Genomic DNA, 21,438 nt, shown 5'->3' with positions numbered 1-21,438 from the left:
AACAGCCATGCAGACCAATTTGATGCAATGTGCAGCGTATGGTCTGAGCACTGACAGGCTGACCTCCCACCTCTTCAACCTCTGCAGCAATGCTGGCAGCACTAATATGTCTATTTTCCAAAGACAACCTTTGTATATGACGCTGAACACATGCACTCAATTTCTTTGGTCGACCATGGCTCAATTTGGACATCTTCATTTAGGGGTGTACTCACTTGTTGCCAGCGGTTTAGACATTAATGGCTGTGTGTTGAGTTATTTTGAGGGGACAGCAAATTTACACTGTTATACAAGCTGTACACTAACTACTTTACATCGTAGCAAAGTGTCATTTCTTCAGTGTTGTCACATGAAAAGATATAATAAAATATTTACAAAAATGTGAGGGGTGTACTCACTTTTGTGAGATACTGTACATATAGTAGGTGTGATGGTCAGATGTCTACAGATATTGTGCATATTTTATATTTTTAAAGATTGCTGCTAGATCTGCCTGGTGAGCAATACAGATGTACTTTCAAAGGACCCCTTTACCAAAGGAGCTTATTTAAAAAATGAAACCAGTTTGCCAAGAAGATCAGAAAAGATCTGTAGGTAGCTGCACTTCTGTCTGGGAAGAAAACTTTTGGGAATCAGAATAGCCATGAATAACAGAGAAATTTGGATTTGGATATCGGAATCTGAAATTCAGACCAAATTTAGTGTCACCCGAAATTCAGGATCAGCTCTAAATAATTATCATCTAGTATCCACACACATCAAAGACTAATACAAATATTAGGGAAGGTATGGGGGGGGGGGGGGGGGGTCGAGGATCAAGTTTTACTTTTTACCTTTTCGTCTGCTTTCCTCAAACTCCCTGCGAGCCGTATCGATGTATCTCTGAACCAGAGCTTTGATCACCTGCAGGCGATACGAGATGCGGCTCTCCCCAGACTCTCCAGCGCCGACTCCCCTGTTGAACTAAATGGGAAAACATTGTCCAGGACCATCGGAATTCACTTTGATTAAATATTTCTTATAGAAACCAAAGGAAATGTTTCAGGGCTTTTTCTTTAAAGAATAATATAGTAGAATTATGTTAGTACTTACAATGGTAGAGATAGGTGGGTATTCTTGCTTCTTCTTGGGTTTGTAGCAGCACATAAATTGAAAAATTGCCCTGTGATTGGGCAGAAATACTGGTGTTATTTGAACTGTAGACTTCTAAATTCCATGACATTTCCACCCATTAACCCTGTTATGCCACCCCACCCCTTAAGTAAATCATAATGCCGGAGGCCCATTGCTGGGAGGTGTGTGGGCTTCCCCATCCCACTGGCTCCCAATTGTTAGTTAGTGACTGGGAGCTGTCAGTGACAGTCACAGTGCTGGAGGAGCGAGAAAGAGCATGTTCCCAGCACAAAAGACATATGCATATATGTAGCAACAGGGCATAAGGTCCAACAGAAGACAATCACACTCCTATTATCACAAGTCTTTCCTCAGTTTAAATCCTGCTGAACCGGCTGAGATTCAAACCGTATATGGGCAGGATGAATGTACCTAGTTGATTGAACGACATTTATGCGTACAGCCAGCAGGAAGGGGTTAATAATTATTTCTCAAAAAAACATATTTTTATTTTATCTCACACTGTGAACTCTCCCTGCCATAATTCCCAGCTCTCCTCCCAGGTGGAATATGTTTGCAGACTTGGGAACTCAGCACAGAGATCCCCCCAATCCCTGAAAGGTAGAAGAGGCTTTCACTCTTCTACATCCAACAAACATCCACCAAACACCAAAATATCTGCTGTAAACAATGCCCAGGCTGTCATGGAGTAAGGCTGACATTGGAGATGAGGATAGTACCTGACGATGTAGAAGAGAGATTTTGGGGTAGGGATGATGTTAAATGGAACGGGAAGAGTCAGTCCTTCTCTGAAATAGGTCAGGTACAATTTGGAGCGTGCAAATTTCCATTCCACATCAGCGTCATCCTGCAGAGACATCACAGAGAGAGAGAGGAGTCAAAGCCAGGAAACGGGATCCAGTTTATACAGTATATGGACACACTGACACAGAATGTGTTTCTTCTTTGGATAGGGTGGGGAAGGGTAGATCTCCTGCCAGGTTGTCTTAGCTACTTGTGTCCATGTTGGGAAATTGTATACTGTATAGGCCCACACTGATCCATAGCGATCAACATAGATCCTGGATTTTGCTACTTTATTCTTTAATGTGCATATGCTGGACACCTGTTTTGAGAGTGCAGCCATTGTAGGACTGCCTTCCACTGGTTCATTTATTCATAGATATTTGGATCATGAAAGGATAATGATTTATGGAATTTACATTTGGAATATGTATAAATTAATCTCTGAATATTACAGAGGATCTTTATGAGGGATGTTTGTTTTTAAAGCATAATAAGCCATCTAACATCATTGTTCAATATTGGAGGACTGCCATTGATGTCCAGTGGTTTCTTCTTTGATCTCTGAATAAGTTGCCTGTACCACATTTGGGTTGTCTTTACTACTTTACTAATGGGTTGGCTTTACTATCACCTCCTTTACTATCTTGGGCAATGCATATTTCTATATTGTCCCCCAGAGAGACCACTTGATACATCTTCATATATCTGGAATGGTTATGGCTTACATTGTATATCCTGCAGAGTTGATTTGGGTTTTAATAGGATATTGACATTTGTTATTATAGTGTTTTAATGATACTTTCGGTAACAAAAGATCTAAACAAGGACATGACTATTATTCATTGTATGTATATATATATATATATATATATATATATATATATATATATATATATATATATTACACAGAATAAGAGAATTTTCATAATCCGTTTTAGCCTTGAAAACAGGTTTATTTTATTTTATACTGAAGTCCTTTCCTGGAAACACATGATGAAGTAAGCAGAAATGTCCATGAATTAAAGGGAAACACCACTTTTCAGTTGGCTGCAGTAGAGGTGTCTCCATTGAGAGATTTTCCCCTCACCTCCTGTCCTGGTGATTACTGTCCCTGGGGCAGAAAATGAGGGGAAATCTCCTCAACATGGACAAAGCAATAAAAGCCTGTCAGAGCCACAAAACCCTTTCTCCCACTCTATTGTAAAGACGATTATTGGAGCAGCTGTGGACTTATTGTTAGATCAAACAAGTCTGGCCATTCTCCTCTCGCCTCTCTCAAGTATATTTAAACCCTAAGTGAATGACAATTGTTCAGTCCCACTATCCAAATCTTGCCACCTTCACCTCTAAACATTTCCAAAATCTTCCCCTTCTTTACAAATACCACCCAGATGCTAATTTACTCCCTCATTATCTCTCACCTTGACTACTGCAACTTCGTCCTCGTTGGCTGACCTCTACACAGAATATTCCCTCTTCAGTCTATCATGAATGCTGCTCCCAGTCTCATCCAGTTCATCAACTACTCAATGTCCTCTAACCCCCTCTGCCAATCATTCCACTGGTCTACGCTAAGTGCCCTCCACCCGTCCGCCTGTATTGGTTTTCTGTTCTGACCCTCTTCTTTGAATCTACTGTATCCTCCACTCCTATGTACCCATCCCTCCACTGGCCTCTGCTTAGTGTCTACCACCCCTCTCTGCCAATAATTCCACTGGTCTCCACTCAGTGTCCTCCATCCCTCTCTGACAATCATTCCAATCGTCTCCACTCAGTGTCCTCCACAACTCTGTACCCATCCCTCCACTGGCCTCTGCTTAGTGTCTACCACCCCTCTCTGCCAATCCTTCCACTGGTCTTCCCTCAGTGTCCTCCACCCGTCCGCCTGTATTGGTTTTCTGTCCTGACCCTCTGCTTTGAATCTACTGTATGCTCAGATCACCTGCCTTTGGGCTTTGTTTTTGCTAATTGTGTTGCATCAGCATCTGTCCAGCCTGCTTGCAGGGTGCCACCTCTGGTGACACAGTAAGTCTATCAAATTTTGTGACAGTTAACAATTATACTCAATACAATGGCTCCAACCACCTGCTGAAATGTGTAACATGTAATGTGTCATTGGAGCAGTTCCCATCACCCAGTTATCTCTCACACTAGGGCACAACTCTCACCTCAATCTTCTGGAAGGAATTGGTGATCATGGCAATAAGCATGTTGAGTAGGACAATCACCATGATAATGGTAAAGATTCCATACAGTGCTCGACCAGCAAATTCTGCCACGTAGTAGTGGTTCATATCCACGGTGGTCCGTTCCACCATCTGGAACATCGTCCAGAACAGAAACTGGAAAGTCTCATTTAAGCTGAAATAGCCAAGAGACAAAGAATGACCTGGGAGCTCTCAGAAATACAAACAGCCCCATACCGGCCTCCTAGATTCTTATGTGGTTTTTACAAGGACTTCACATTTAAAATTCTGCATTTTGTTTCCTTTTGGGTTTCTCAACGGAAAAAAACAAAAAAAACAAAAAAAAAACAGCTGTATACAGATTAAATAACAAAATTGTGTAAAGCAGTCCATACAGGGGGCAAATTTCTTGGTTGCAGGAAAGAAATTTGCTTGATTCCCCCATCAACACAGACAATGTTGACAGGGGAATCCCACCCTCCCAGCCATTGTATTATTGTTAGCAGCTATACTAGCTGCTAATGATAATAGCATGTAAATTCTGGCAGGCTGGTTGTAACCAAGTTGATCAAAGAATCAACTTGGTACATTCAGCCCATCCATACATGGTTAGAATCTCTGCCAGTTCAGCATTCGAACCGTCTATGGCTGGCCTAACAGGGACCAGTCAATGGACAGTCAACCCATGCCAAATACAAACTTCTAAAGAAGAAGTCTAGCTTCAGTCTTATCTGGAAACGTCACACTCCATGTTGATTAGAGGGCATGTCAGACCTCTGCAAAGAGGCCTCTGTTTCCACACAGAGAACATGCAATGTGCAGGTTTTTTTTTTTTTTTTTTTTTTTTTTTTTTCACTGATGCTGTGGCTTCTGTCTAAAGAAAAAAAATAAGAATTTGCACACCTTTCGTTTTTATGCATCTGGAATGTATTTAGCTCAAAGTTAGATTTTTTTTTTTTTTTACTGAAGTTCCAATTGGGCTTTAAATGTCTGTTTGCAAAATAAAGATTTTATATAAATTTCTAAAATGCCAATTAAAACATTTATAAAGATAAAACAAAATAAAAATGACCCACAACCATTTTATTTTTTGTTTAGGTTTCTGAGAGCTTCCATTTCTGGTCCAGAGACAGGATTACTTGTGTAGAATGTGAAATACGTACTTTCCCAGCTTGTCTGATTCGCTGTAGTTAACATAGATGTTGTTAAGGCCACACAGGAAGGCGGTGAGAATAATCATCAAGATAAACATGAACCTAAGGAATGGAGAAACAGAGGGAGACTCAAGGATTAAAAGGTATGTAACCCCTAACAATGGATTTTTTTTTTATTTACTCCACTTAAAAATGTAAAAAATATTTGTTGATCATGTCAGAAATTCTGAATATTATATTAAATGAGTCTAATTAGTCCTCCCAGTTCTTATCTTGAACTATAGAAAAAATAGTACTCATAGAATCCCTGCCAGGTCTTCCTGGGTTACTAGAATTCCTGGGACATCCAGTATTCACAGGATCCTTGCCCAGTCTTCCAAAATTGCTAGGACCTCCACTATCCCCAGGTATTTCAGAGTTCCCTGAAGTGGCGCTAGGCATGTCCTCTAACCAAAAGGTTATTTAAGCTCCTGTCTTTGAAATGGCAAGTGCTGTGTCTTATCATTAGCTACCTGAGAACTAAAGAGTTATAACTCTTACAATACACTGCCAGTTGCCTGTTCCTTGCAGACTAAAATTGACCTGACTACTTTTTTGCTTGTCTGCCTGTTGCCAGCTCAGATTGACCTAGCTACTGGATTTCTGCCCACCATGACCTCTGCCTGAACCTGACTACTTTCCATCTTACATACTTATAGTCTCTGGACCATATCCTTCCTATTCCAGGTACGCCCCTGGTGGAGCAATCCTGAGGGCAGAGAAAATCAGGACCACTAAGACACTCACTCTCACCAGATCTGGAGTGAGTTTTGACAATGCCACTACTGTGCTGCTCACTGTTCTCCTTGCTGGATAGGAAGCTGTACCTGAGAACCTGTAGTGCAAGGATCTCCCTTCTGCTTCTTCTTCTTCATTATTACCCCACTAGTCACCTGATCACCAGTCATCGGGACTGGATATTTAAGTCAAGGAACCTGATAAGATATCTCATCGGATGTAGAAGGCTTCATTTAGTTGGCTCTATCTGGAGATTAGGGGCTAAAGCTTGGCTCTTATCTCAGGAAAACTAGAGGATGTGTGAAAGAAAGAGCCAAAACCAGATGTTAGGTGCAAAAAAGTTATATATTTTTTGAGTAATTCCAAACAGACTCCCAATGCATTTTGGAAGTTTCAAGGGCCTTCCTTCATCAGGGCTAAAAGAGCAAATCATATAAAAGAATTCATCTGCAGCTTGTGTGTGGATATATTTAAATACATGTAGACATTACAACTAATCTATTGGCTAACTATATCATTGCAGTAAATATATGCATATAAAAATCCAATAGACCAATAATTAAGCTTTGCAAAGTGTTAAGCTGGCCATATATGGTTCAAATCTTGGCTGGTTTAGCAGGGACCAGCTGGGATTCAAACCTGTATGGGCAGGGTGATTGTACCCAAGTTGATTGATCGAACAACTTGGGTACAACCAGTCTGTCAGATTTTTCATGCGATAGCTGCTAGCAATAATCATAGTGTTCTTCCCGGCCAGGGCTTCGAAGGAGAGATTCCCCCATCAACACTGACTGTGTTGATGGGGAAATCGAGAGATTGTCTTTCCTGCAACCCGTGGTTGTAGGAAAGAAAACAGTTCCATCTATTGCCAGATTTATAGATAAAATACAGGATAAGAATGATAGCCATGCACCTTCATGAACAAATAGGCAAATGAAGATAACATATCTCTATCCAGGTTTCCTTTAACAGTTCCTGAGTTTTCTAAGGCAATAGTTCTATTTGTTTTTGCAAATAATGTTTTGCACAAGGGCCCCTAATGGAAATGTATAAGAAAAAATGAAACACAGCGTCAAAGATCTATGATAGAAAATATAAGATGGAAAATGCGGTACATTTAAACTATGAATTGCGGCTACCGTGGTTTTTGGCAGGACCAAAAACTAAACTGAGAAAAGAAAGGAAGGTAGCGCTGGTCAAAAATAACTATGAATAACACTGTATAAAAATATCTCTTTACAGTGAAAAAAATGTGACCATAGATAGGACCTAGAAATAAGCCCCAAAATACAATACATCTGGAATACAAATCAATAGAGTGCAAAAGTGCTCAAAATGAATAATAATCTGTACACACAATAAATTTCATAATGTGAAAGAAGACGTCTTATAACGAAACGCGTAGGACGGGACAAGGGCTCTGACGTCAACATGCTCTCCAGGATCATACTTGCGGCTCGCATACAAACTTCAGCGGCCGGAGGCGATTTGCAATACACAAATGCATGTAATCCCTAGTGTCGGGTCTGACACTTTTAAAAAGTGAGAACTTATTCTTAATGTTTTAAATAAACCTTTTAAAAAGCGTTATCACACTATTGGAGCCTCCTTCTTCCTTTCCATATATATGTGGGGACTGTGGCGTGAGATTTGGAGAGGACTCTCTGTGCATTGCAAACAGCACCTTGGATTGAAGCATCGATTGCAAAAAGGCGCAGTTGCTAGTTTCTTCTAATCTTACCAGCCATTTAAACTGTTGAGTCAGTTTGGTACGACTGGTGGAGGATCAGATTGGGTGTTATTATCACATTTGGCATACAAGATATCACAGAAGTGCCACTATTATATAATTTTTGTATTGATGAACTATCACTTTTCACATTTATGAATTTTTATATATATATTTATATATTTCAATTTTTTTCAGATATTTTTGGAGCACTACAATGATGGACTTTGTTGTTTTTACATTCACATTATGAAATGTATTGTGTGTACAGATTATTATTCATTTTGAGCACTTTTGCACTCAATTGATTTGTATTTCAGATTTATTGTATTTTGGGGCTTATTTCTAGGTCCTATCTATGGTCACATTTTTTCACTGGAAAGAGATATTTGTAGGGCGTTATTCATAGTCATTATGGATCAGCACTGCCTTCGATGAATGTAAATCTATACTGAGAGAATATAAAGTGTGCCATTTCCTGACCTCTCCTTCTGTAAATGCTGGTTGCTGGGCAGTCATGTTCAACCAGTGGCTTTAAGAGTTTCTGAGGCACTAATCGGGACAGATTTCTTTAAAGCTAGCCATAGATGGATAGTTTTTTTTTTATTTTGCTAAAAGAAAACCCCAACAAACGAATTCCCCCATACATACTGTACATTCAAAATGGATGAAGAAATCCTCTGCACTGCGCTATTGTATTCCAAAAGTGGGGACTCCTCCGCTGTCAGAATACACTGATCAGTACTGCATGCGCTGATCGAGTGAAAAATTTCCAACAGTCACATTTGAGAAAAGCAAATTGTTAGATCAACTTTTCCTGAGGAGGAACAACCATGGATGGATTGAAATTCAGCTGGTCACTGCTAAATTGGCTGAATTTCGATCCGTCTTTGGCCAGCTTTAAACCCAGATCATAAATTACATCAGCACTCTGACTAAAACTTTTTTTTTTAGCTCTCTTGCAAGCCCACACACTGGCCGATAGCACAACAATTCTCTGTACATAGTAGTATTAGGGACAAGATAAACCTTCTCCTCTTTCCTACAGGTCTGGAATTCACATAGAAGATCTCCAGGGATGAGGATGGACAGGAGAAGTATATGTGTTGTAAAGTAACTGCAGCTCATTTTAAAAAGACCCCATCAGGTCTCTAACCAAAGAAATCACCAGTACGTTGCAACAGAAGAGGTATTATACTCACCACTCCAGTGGCTTGGTCTCCTTCCTCGCCTCTGTTCTAGGGCTGATGGCTTTATTAGAGTCTTTGGGATTCAACACTTCTGGGAATGTCTGATGTCTGTGTCCCCCACTTTGCATTGAGGTTCATTCTTTCAACCCCTACATTGCTGCTGTAGTTGTGTAGTGATTTAGAGGTTTGGAGAAAGAACCTAGGTATACAGCAGGGGATACAAGCATCATACTCTCCCAGAAGTGTTTAATGCCAAAGGGTCTTATAGATGTAGCACCCTGATGTTCAGGCAGGGTTGTTAAGTAAATTTTGTTTGCCAGGCAGTAGTTGCCCTGGTTAATTGTTAGTAGGTTCGCTGATTCCTCTCTAGTTCTGGACTTACTGCACCTTCTCTCTTCTGTCACTAGGTGGCATTATGCTGGTGACATTAGATAGACAAGGCCTAGCAAGGTCAGGTTACAAATAGATGGGGTGTCTCAGCCAACTGGCAGGGGTTTCTTTAGTCCCTTGGCCTGCTGGGAGAGCCAATTTATTTGGGTGGAGTCAGGTAATCAGGGTTCTGTGCCACCTGGACGGCTGTCTAGGTGGATGTGTGTTATGCTGCCCTGGGCTGCTAGGCCGTAAGCCTGAGGCTGTCTGAGGGCCTATCCAGAAGCAGGAGAAGCAGCGCAGGGTTGGGACTGCAGAATTGGAGTCCAACCGAGAGTAACGGTTTATCTGGACTGGGAACCGGTTGTTGTCAGAGGTAGAGGGGAAGCTGTCACCACTAAGGGAACATCCACCATCCACCCGGGAACCAGTTGTTGTCAGGGGTAGAGGGGAAGCTGTCACCACTAAGGGACCATTCCACCTTGTTACTAGAGACTATTGTGAGTAAGCTGGAGCCAGTACCAAGGCAGTCTTTTCACCAGCCGGGGACGGTGAAGAAGTGGGAAAACTTCAGCAAGTGTCAAGTCAGGGACCCAGCAGGACAGCACAGGTGACGCTTGCAGAGCATCAGTGGGTGCCAAGCCAGGGACCTAGCAATTCAGCAGGGGTGACGCTTTAAGAGTACCTGTGTGAGGGGCGTGGCCTGACCTGGCATGAAGATGGCTGCTTAGTTCCTCAGCTCCTGCTCTCACACGACCTGAATTCTGCCTAACGGAGGATCAATCGACCCAACATTGAGCCAAATTATGGGGACTGCCTCCCGGAATACATCCGCCTCACGCTCCCGCTCCCCAAGGGAGCAAGCAGACAACACTGGACATAATATCCCTGAGACGTTCAGAACGAGCAGAGGAAACATGGCGCCAGAGGAGCTCACAGGCCGCAACTTCCTCACAACTGGGAGCGCCGTCTCTCACACTCCCTGTCAGCCTGACGACTGAGAATGCAGCGGAGGAACAAACTCATCTCCCCCAGTTAAACATTAATGATCTGCGGATGATTGCGGCAGATATAAAGGACACCCTTGCTGCCGCCATCTCGGAGCTACGCCTTGATCTGCGCGCCTTATCTGACAAAGTCGCGACAACGGAACAAACGGCCGAACAACAAGACTTACAACTGCGCAAAACTACCCGCCATGTCGATACCCATACTCTTCAGATGAGAGACATGCAGAGGCATATTGAGGACCTCGATAATAGGGGTAGGAGACATAATTTAAGGATCAGGGGGCTCCCTGAGTCAATTGAGGGGGAACATCTGACGCCCTCCGTCACCAGCTTGTTTAATGGTATCCTTCACAGACCTCTCCAGACACCAGTCGACTTTGAGAGGATTCACCGCGCATTAAGACCCAAAGGAAGGGACACAGACCCACCCAGGGATATAATCTGCTGCCTGACTGACTATAAGATTAAGGAAGACATCCTCAGACAGGCCAGAAGCATCCCTCAAATAATACATGAAGGGAAATCAGTACAAATATTTCAAGATCTCTCAGGCATAACTCTCCAACACCGCAGAGATTTGAAACCCCTGCTAGACACACTTCGCTCCAAAGGAATCACATACAAATGGAAGTTTCCTTTCTGTTTGGCAGCCACCTCGCAGGGTCGCACTGCATTCCTCAAAGTGCCTGAAGACCTTCCCTACTTTTGTGAGGCGCTCAACATCCCGCTAGTGGAAGTACCTAATTGGTACGCGGAATTTCGCCGCTCTGCAATGCGCAGAGATCGCCCCCCCGCAGATCCCATGGAGGCTGTAAACTCAGGGCAACGAAGGAGAAGATCACCGTCTGCCACTGAACACCACGGCACACGCCGCACCCAGCACCGCAACTTTAGGACATCCGAATCCCCCACCTCAAGAAGAGCCAGACGGGATCGCTGATTCCCTGGGAGGATTCGACAGTAGCCTGAAAATGCCGCCAAGCCATGTTTTCACTTTTCAGTTGCTTTGTGCGGCTCCTTCGTTCTGATCTCCCCCCTCATTACCACTATCCAACTTTCTGATAGGGGAAAATGTGAACTGTTGGCATTTCGTTTAATGACACTGGGAAAAGGAAAACAGGGAAATTTTATTGGCCGCCCCGCTTCTACCATTGGACTCTGAACGCCTGCGAGTCGAACTACGACACCCATGATGCCTCACGCGCGCACTCCGGATATGCACACCCACTCTTGTATGGGAAGCGGAAGCCCTACACTCTACAGTCCACCGCTGTAAAAATCCCAGACTCATCAGCTAATAGCGGCACGCGCACCATAGACATTGAGGCTGCCCAGCCTTCGTTCCCGACGCCTTGGAACTCATACCTGGATCTGGAGCAGGACGCATGGATTACCGCCCAAACACACTTCGACTACTGTCCTGGATCGCTACGGTAACCGAACCCCACCACCTCCACCGCGCTTAGAAGATCCGCATGCCATCCGAAACTCCAGTGCTAACCTTCCATGGACAACCACCCGCTGATTACAGGACACCCCCGCTATCCGGACACGGGCCCTCCAGACATGGCTGCTCCACACCGTCGGTGCACAAGGCGGACTTTCAGAAGATCTTCCCACACTGAATCCCTGATCTGCTGGCATCCCAGGTGTTGGACACTGGCACGGGCATGTCCCCCTCGAGGTACTTGCTATCGTATGCGGAGGTTTGTGGCTAGAAACCGTCATCCCACACGCACTCTATGATTTCCCATACTATCGCTGTACGTATTCATCTGTCACCCTGATGAGAGATATGCCAGTAGACGGGACAAAAACGCTCAAAAGGGTGAACCCTTTGCACTTTTTCACTGTCATTAACCCAATGCAATATTTTGCAACAGTTCTCCGTATACAGGTATTTCCCAGTTTGTGCCTCATTGTGCACATTTATCTTATTGTTGTTTTACTCCATTGAGTATAATTTACTAAATGTTCCTCACATGTTACTTATATTGGGTTTACATGCTCAGGGCATGAGCTAGACAGCCTTGATGGTTACTGTCAGATTTGCATGGCGCCTTGGCATTCGCGTCCTGGGGCCCCCTCCAGGGCCTTATTCGGACAGGGAGGGGATCTCAGAGGGGCGACTCTAACGTGCATGGAGCCTGATCATATGACTTCCGCTCCTGATGCCCACACCTAAGTGACCAAGCACTGTAGTTGTAGTTATGTATTATTCATGCATACCCATACCCTTTCTCCTGCCCGCTCAACCTCGCCTCCCACACAAGCTGTGCAGGGATCTGCAACTTGTTCTCACGACTGAATGACAAACAACACTTCCATGCCGTACATAACGCAATCAAGGTTGTGGGAGGGAGGGGAGGGTGAGGGGAAGGGGAAGGAGGGGGGAAAAAAAAAAAAGGGAATTAAAAAAACAAAAAACAAAAAACAAAAACAAAAAAAAACCAAAAAAAAACAAAACACACAAACGAAAAGGGACAAACAGTCCCATACACTCCTCCTTACTTATAACTCCATGGTCAAGAGATAGCAGGAGATTCAGATTCACATATCTCACACCATCACAAGCCCTTTTGTGTCTGGTCTACACCAACCCCCACACAGTGGAGGTGCGTTGCACCTTCCTGTACTCCACCGATCGATTCTCTTGATTAGAGATAACGGGATAGTAATTCATCCCTGTTACCTCTTCGGTTACCCCGTGGCGCTCTATATATCATAATACAGACTGCCCTTAGCACACATAGAGCACCAATAACCCATTCCTACCCCCCCTAACCTGTTCTGCCCCACCCCGGCGGAGGACATGGACACCCAACACGCACCCTCAGCCGAAAAGCACACACTCACGTCCCTCAATCTCAAATCCATCATTATACGCGGCCTAAATACCCCCGAAAAAAGATCCCTCCTACTCTCCTCACTGCACGAATCCAACACCCATATTGCACTTATTCAGGAAACCCACTTTAGATCTGACGCAATCCCCAAATTACAGGACAAACATTTCCCGATAGTTTATCACGCGACCAATGACGAGGCTAAGTCCAAAGGGGTTTGCATCCTAATATCCAAACACTGTCCCTTCAAGGTCTCTACCACCCAAACCGACCCGTGCGGAAGATTCCTATTCATAAAAGGTGACCTTTACGGAAAACAAATCACTATTGCCAACTTGTACGCACCCAATGAACGACAAGTCCCCTTTTTTCGCACCACACTCCAATCACTTATGACTTTCAGCTCGGGCACACTAATAATCGGAGGGGACTTTAATGTGCCCCTCAATCCCTCTCTTGATACGTCCAATGGTCACTCCTCTCTTACTTATAGAGCTCTTCGCGCCATCAAAACACTATTTAAAGACCTATTGGTGCACGATACCTGGCGCACACTGCATCCTGATGGTAAGGATTTCACCTTTTATTCCCCACCACATTCTAAATATACCCGCATAGACTATTTCTTTCTCTCCCAAAATGACCTCCCCCTGCTAAAGACGACTAATATCGAACCAATGGTCCTATCAGACCACAACCCTATAACTTTGACCCTGCACATGCCCACTGCGAGGACACGTCCCCAAATATGGAGACTGGACAACTCCCTACTTACGGATACAGCACTCGCCAGTATGATCTCCCAACAGCTTACCAACTACTTCACTGAAAATGGAGTAGGTGACACATCACATGAAACAGTCTGGGCTGCACATAAGTGCGTCATAAGAGGCACATTCATATCTATGGCTGCACAACGACACAAACTCAGAAAAGCTAAACTAGACGAACTGACTAACCGCATCACTAAGTTGGAACAAAAACACAAAAAATCCTTAGCATCTGAAGCACTCGCAGAACTGACTCAAGCCAGAAATGAGCTTTTGGAAGAATTACACACAATTGTTAAGCATAAATACACATTGCAACGAAAATGCTTCTATGAGTTTGGTAACAAATCAGGGAAACTTCTAGCCAGAGCCCTACAGACTAAGAAAGCTGCTCATACTATTCACTCGATTAAAGACCCAACTGGTAGGACCTTTGCCTCATCTGAGGATATTGCTAAACAATTTGTACACTACTATACAGACTTATACAACCTACGCTCCCCGCAAACGACCGCGGCCATCACCGACAGAAAGGAAGCAATTAGCAAGTTCCTTTCCCAATATGCCCCTAACTCCCTCACAGCGGAGGAATCCGCATCACTAGATTCCCCACTGTCTTCAGACGAACTCATACTAGCCCTGAAACAAATGAAACCAGGTAAAAGTCCCGGCCCGGATGGACTCACGGTAGGGTACTACAGATATTTTTCTGACATATTAATCCCGCCACTCGTCAAGGCATTTAATAGTTTCGATCCCTCTAATGTAGCCTCGAAGGACATCCTAGGTGCCCACATCACCCTCATCCCCAAATCGGGCAAAGACACGACCCTGGTCCCCAACTACCGCCCAATCTCCCTACTTAATGTAGACGTTAAAGTTTATGCCAAAGCTATTGCCAACCGACTCCTACCACTAATCCCCAAATTAGTCTCTACAGATCAGGTCGGTTTCGTTCCCGGTAGGGAAGCTCGAGACAACACCACCAAAGCATTAAACATCCATCATTGGCTAACCACAACAAAATCACGCGGCTTCTTCCTGTCCCTGGATGCGGAGAAGGCGTTCGACAGGGTAGCTTGGGACTTTATGGAGGCAACCTTATCCTCTATGGGCCTCCCAACGCATTTAATTCGAATGATAATGGCTCTTTACACATCACCCACAGCGAAAGTGAGAGTGAATGGGCACCTGTCGGACGCCTTCTCTATATCCAATGGTACTAGATAGGGATGCCCCCTGTCCCCTTTGATTTTTATTCTTACTATGGAACCCCTCCTACGCAAACTTAGAAAAAACCCAGACATTAAAGGAGTAGAGATTAATCATAAGCAATTTAAAGTAGCGGCATATGCGGACGACATCCTACTATTCCTTACTGACCCAATTACGACCATTCCCAATCTCCTCAAAGACTTTGAAACCTTCAAATCCCTCACAAACCTAAAAATAAACTTCTCCAAATCAAAAGCCCTTAACATCTCTCTACCTAACGACATCGTCACGCAATGCAAACAAAACTTTCCGTTTAGCTGGGAACCCAAAGAAATCACATACCTAGGCATTAAAATACCTTCCAAACTGACAGATATCTTTAGACTAAATTTCTTACCCATCCTACAAACCCTCCAAAACGACCTACAAAAATGGAATATGAGACCCTTTTCTTGGTTTGGCAGAGCAGCCAAACCAAAATGAACGTGCTACCTAGATTGCTTTACCTATTCCAAACCATACCCGTACACATTCCTATATCCTTTTTTTCCACACTCAAAAAGCTATGTAGAAATTTTATTTGGTCCTCCAAACAACCTAGACTAAACTGGACTAGATTGACGACTCCCAAATCGCTGGGGGGTCTTCAAATACCGGACATACAAAAATATTATTGGGTCTGTCACCTCTCCAGAATTGTCGACTGGCACACTAACGACACCAATAAAGACTGGGTATCTATCGAAAACGCATTCTCCCCAATACCGTTGAGACTTCTACCGTGGATCGATCAAAAGAAAATACCGATAGAAACCTCACTACACCCACTCATTAACCCCACGCTGAAAAACTTCACGGCAGCTAGCACATTGCTCCGACTGAAAACCACTCCTGGCCCTATGACACCCTTGGAGAATAACCCAGACTTTGAACCCGGAATACATCCACGCATCTCCTCATCATACCCGTATAGACCCAGACTCAAAATACAACAGCTGTTCCATCAAAAATCTCTCATGATGTTCCAGGCCTTGACCACCGCATTCCCAGACTACCACATCCCATTTTACAAATATCTACAAATACGTCACTTTATTCATGGCCTCAAGCCCACCGCAGACATACACAGGGAACTTACACCCTTTGAACTCTTGTGCACTGCTCAAGAACCCCAAAGACATCTCATATCGTCCATATATGCACTGCTATTTTCCAATCATGACCTTAAACAAGACAAACTAGTCAGACAATGGGAACAAGATTTGAATATAGATCTCACCACCGAGGAATGGACACATATTCACAATCACATGCATAAAGGCTCCCTCAACACCTCTACCCAGGAAAACAGATATAAAATCTTTGCGAAGTGGTATAGGACTCCTGACAAAATTCATAAATTCAAACCTACTATTCCTCCACTCTGTTGGCGTTGTAACGCAACCAAAGGTACACTACTGCATTTATGGTGGGAATGCCCACTCATTCAAAATTATTGGGCTGAAATACACCGCTTGATCATTCAGATAACAACATACTCCCCTGACTTCACCCCTGCTCAATACTTACTTCATCACACCTCGCTCCCACAAAGAACTTATAACAAATCCCTGGTTTTACACCTCATCAATGCGGCCAATTTATGTATCCCAGTACTTTGGAGAAGCACCTCTCCCCCCACTGTTCAAGATTGGATTCGGAGGGTAGATGGATTGGCTGAAATGGAGAACCTTATCCATCAATCTTCCGACACTCCGTCCAAATACAAACACATTTGGGCGTGCTGGTTTCATTTTAAATCAACCACTGCCGAGAATTCCTCAGCTAATCGCCTTCTCCCGGAGCTCGAGGGACGAACGGACACATAAACACCTGAACATATATACCAACAAACATATAACAGGCTGACAAAACATCCGTCTCACCCTCCCCTCTCCTCCCGCCCTTACCCCTGTTCCGCATTCCCCACCATCCTCAAGACTCCTCTACAATTGCTCCGTACATTAGGAGTCTCCTCAGCATTATGAGGAACCTACTCGAATAACACCGACATGTTTCTGTAACAGCTACTCTTATGTTCCCCCTGCTGGGCACAGCTAGTTCCCCTTGGGGGTGTCCGGGAGGGGGAGTAGAGCTCATTTGGACGGTCACCATCGAACATTAAAATTAATGCTTACCTATTACAAATCATTAACCACAAAATCCAACCATACATATCTACAGAGAAAACATTACTGTTGTGGACACCGACGACTCCCCTCTTATGATACACCAGCATTATCATCTTATAATACAGGGTTAGAGCTCACAACTGCACTCACGTCAGATTAATTGGTCTTCTCTTCCTTCAGATACAAATATGCGAAAAGTGCGGATACAATTGTTGATACTATGCTCCATAAAGTACTGCTTTATCCCTTAGGATTTACTTGTTATACTCATCTTATGTATTCTTATGACATGAACCTCTGTAACTCCTGCTGTAATCTTGTGAAAACTCAATAAAATATCTTTTAAAAAAAAAAAAAAAAAAAAAAAAAGAGTACCTGTGAGTGCCAAGCCAGGGACCCAGCAGGGAAGAGGGGGTGACGCTTGAGGAAGATACTGAGTTATAGAAGTGGAAGAGCTCAGGGGATCCAGTGGTGATCAGGTCTGAGAGTCTAATGAGAGAGACTGGGAGCTCAATGAGTGAAGATCTACAGTGAGAGACTGTAGCATGCGTGGAGAACTATTTGTGTTACCAATAGTAAAGTACAAATACCGTTAGTGATTGTTACAAGATTTGTTGCCAAAGGATACAGCAGTCCTACCTCTACAGAAGTGGTGTCTGGCTGGAGACCTTCCACTGTATAGCTGTCTACCTATAGAAGTCTCAGAGTCTGCCAATTGCCATTGCATCTACTTAAGAGTGTACTGGTGCTAACCCTCTCTTCCACAGTTCTTGTTCAAAAGACAATAAATCTCTTTTCATTTGAAAAGTGTCTGGCGCCCAGTGCTTCAGATTGTATTACACCCACCATGCCTTGTAACCCACTCTACCAAGAAGTATGTCAGCTCTCCCTGACTCTGGAGGTCACCATTAGGCCTTTAGAAGTCTGGGACCTCGATACATAGAGTCTGTAGTACTAGGATGTAGAAGGGGAGGTAGGAGACGTGGGCCTCCAGAGAGGTGAGTATAATACTGCGACAGACTCACCCGGGACAAAGGCTTTTGGAGGGGACTGAATGCTAGCCTCTTGCCTACTGACTATGGGCCCTGGCATTTGAGGGAGCTACAAGCATTTAGGAAGATATTCTGTTATGTAATGCAAAAGGACATTATTAAGTAGGCCATGATGGCCAGCTTGGGACTCAGTGGACAGATGTCAGTGAAAGGAATGCCGATTAATGAGATCTGGAATTCCCTGTCTTTCACCCAATAGTTTATTGTGCTCATTAACACACCTTTGGATCGTAGCAAACTATTGGGGGATGTGTTTATACTTATGTGTATTGTAAGTTGTAAGTGAGTGTTGTAATATGTTGGTAGATTTATGTGGGATTTTATATTATTATTATATACATGTACACATACAGTACAAGATTGACCAGGCCAGATTTCAGTTGACAATGGTTGAGTTGTCGACTGAAGCCAACTCAATTTTAACAAAGGGGACTTGTTGATGTTAATATGCAAGAATACGGATTAGGGATGTAGGCATTCCAGGACAAGTCCATTCTACACATCAAAAGGGTGTTAAGGTGGTATCTGTTAATCTAACTCCACATATCAAAGGGGACAGATAGTGACTCTGGGCTATGTTGAATAAAACATGGCGTTCAGTCTATTCATTCTCTGTGTGATTATGAAGGCACAGGTCTAGGAAACATGGGACTCTGAAGGCTAGTATATTTACTAGCATTGTCATATTTACTCTGTTGGATTTTGTCATCTGTTGCAAGACTTTGTTTTTTGTTGGAAGTCAATAAAGTGCATCTCTCTGGAAGAATTGGGTTGCTGCGGAAGATTATAATAACTACTAATTAACTATCATACACCACCATACAATATATCACTACATTGGTGAATTGGATACTATATCACTACCTTGGTGCCGTGACCCGCTCTTTGAAGGATATATGACTACATTGGTGCTGTTCAAGTGACCAGAAGAGCATTTTCGGACTTAGTAACAGAAGTCGGTGGTGACAACAATCCTGTGAGGTGGACAGAAGTCTGGGGGAGACCCAAGAGCTGTGCTGTGACTCTAATGCCCCGTACACACGGTCAGATTTTCCTATGGAAAATGTGTGATAGGACCTTGTTGTCGGAAATTCCGACCGTGTGTAGGCTCCATCACACATTTTCCATCGGATTTTCCGACACACAATGTTTGACAGCAGGCTATAAAATTTTCCGACAAAAAAATCCGTTGTCGGGATTTCCGATCGTGTGTACACAAATCCGAAGCACAAAGTGCCACACATGCTCAGAATAAATAAAGAGATGAAAGCTATTGGCTACTGCCCCGTTTATAGTCCCGACGTATGTGTTTGACGTCACCGCGTTCAGAACGATCGGATTTTCCGACAACTTTGTGTGACCGTGTGTATGCAAGACAAGTTTGAGCCAACATCCGTCGGAAAAAATCCTAGGATTTTGTTGTCGGAATGTCCTATCAATGTCCGACCGTGTGTATGGGGCATTAGTCTATTCATGGGAAGATCCAAATGCAAAGTGAATCTCCCTATGAATTGTCACACAGGATAGCAACTATTATGGAATTATTGGTCGGTAATAATCTTGCATTTGAGCGTGGTGGCTTGATACATATGAGTATGTTTCTATATGCTTTGCAAGAAGATATGAAACAAAATATTTTATTAGTTACCCCAAATCCTCATGATTTAAAAGACATATTGTTGAGAGCAGACCATTTATGGAGAAAGTCAAATGAGCAGGCTGTCAAAATTGATTTAGCCACATTGTTTAGGACAAATACTGAACATAAAGATCAAAAGATAATATCTTATGATAACACCCAGAGAGGAGACACCGGGTCAAATATAGGTGATATTAATATGAAAAACAGAGCTGACCTAAATAATAATAAGAAAAGGTTCAAGACCTGGATACTGTTTTCTCAGTTAAAACAGAAATATGACCATCTGAAGATTGAGTATGACAAGATGAGAGGGGAATGTGATACATTATTAGAGCAGTTGAAGGGGGTACAGGGTGTCATAAATGCAGAAGATGTACATTCTCCAGATCTGTTTTTGAATGCAAATGACACTTCTCTAGCAGTGGGGGTGAATTAGCTTCAAACTGTAAACATGTAAATAGTGCTTTGTTTTAACTTCAAACAATGTTTAAGAACCTTGCTAATGAGATTTTGTTGGAGAGTTTTTTGTCTTTCAGATATTGCCGGAGATGCTCGTTTGCATGTGAATAGCAGAAGCACTAGAAGTATCTGACATGGCTGGCTAGTGAGAAACGCTGAATAGACAATATATCACTATACAAGGAATTATAAAGAATTATTGGACTCTCTCAATATTCATCAAGCAATGGATTTTTTTTTGAACATTCATTTTTTTTTCTTTTCTTTTTTTCTTCAACGCCCTAATTTTTAAATTTTCTCCCTTTTCCTGATATATTTTGTTTGCATTTTTCATTTTCATTATGTTTTATTTCTTGAACTTTATTTTAAAACAGAATCATTTAAACCTAAAATATTTTTTGATAACATCTGTACATAATACATAATACGTATTGATCGATATATTTGACATTTAAGGTGAGATGCTGCACAATGGCTTGGCATAGCATAAATTACTGGGTGTCCGAGTATTTGTATACTTAGACTGAGTAGAATAGTATGTTGGGTGGGTTTCCAAAATTTATAAGAGGGGTGAGTGAAATTCATCACTCTAGTCATGGTTTGAACTTTATTGAATCAGTTGTTTATAATATGCTGAAGGCTATGACATATATGGATAAAAAAGAACTTTCTACCTTTCATGGCAAAAATACTGACAAGAAATTCAACTGCCGCCTTGTCTGGACACATGATCTGATAAACACGGATGTCAAGCTGATACTATCTAAACCATCTTGTGGTCCCATTTAGGTGGAATTATGGACTGAATTATCCAAGTAACTGCTCTATTGAAGGTAATTTATAAAAAAACTAATTGTGGCTGGCAATCAACAAATTCTAGTACCTGACAGGTACACAACAGGTCATCATTGCTCAAATAGGAAATGGAAAGAAGCAGATGTAAATTGT

The 21,438-nt window shown here is 42.8% G+C and overlaps 1 protein-coding gene across 1 annotated transcript in view; it reads right to left on the bottom strand.

The window, feature by feature from the left end:
* LOC141126459 (short transient receptor potential channel 2-like) overlaps positions 1-21,438 on the bottom strand; it is a 76,180-nt gene that overhangs the window by 3,375 nt on the left and 51,367 nt on the right. Inside the window, exons 7-11 of the mRNA XM_073612401.1 lie at positions 5,270-5,362; positions 4,089-4,281; positions 1,854-1,981; positions 1,093-1,162; positions 834-963 (exon numbers count right to left, since the gene is read on the bottom strand). Of these exons, the coding sequence (XP_073468502.1) occupies positions 834-963; positions 1,093-1,162; positions 1,854-1,981; positions 4,089-4,281; positions 5,270-5,362 (614 nt within the window). The remainder of the gene's footprint in view (positions 1-833; positions 964-1,092; positions 1,163-1,853; positions 1,982-4,088; positions 4,282-5,269; positions 5,363-21,438) is intronic.

The sequence above is a fragment of the Aquarana catesbeiana genome, linkage group LG02, assembly GCF_042186555.1.
Source record: "Aquarana catesbeiana isolate 2022-GZ linkage group LG02, ASM4218655v1, whole genome shotgun sequence".
Taxonomy (NCBI): domain Eukaryota; kingdom Metazoa; phylum Chordata; class Amphibia; order Anura; family Ranidae; genus Aquarana; species Aquarana catesbeiana.
The sequence above is the reverse complement of the archived record's forward strand: the minus strand, read 5'-3'. Positions and strand labels throughout refer to the sequence as shown.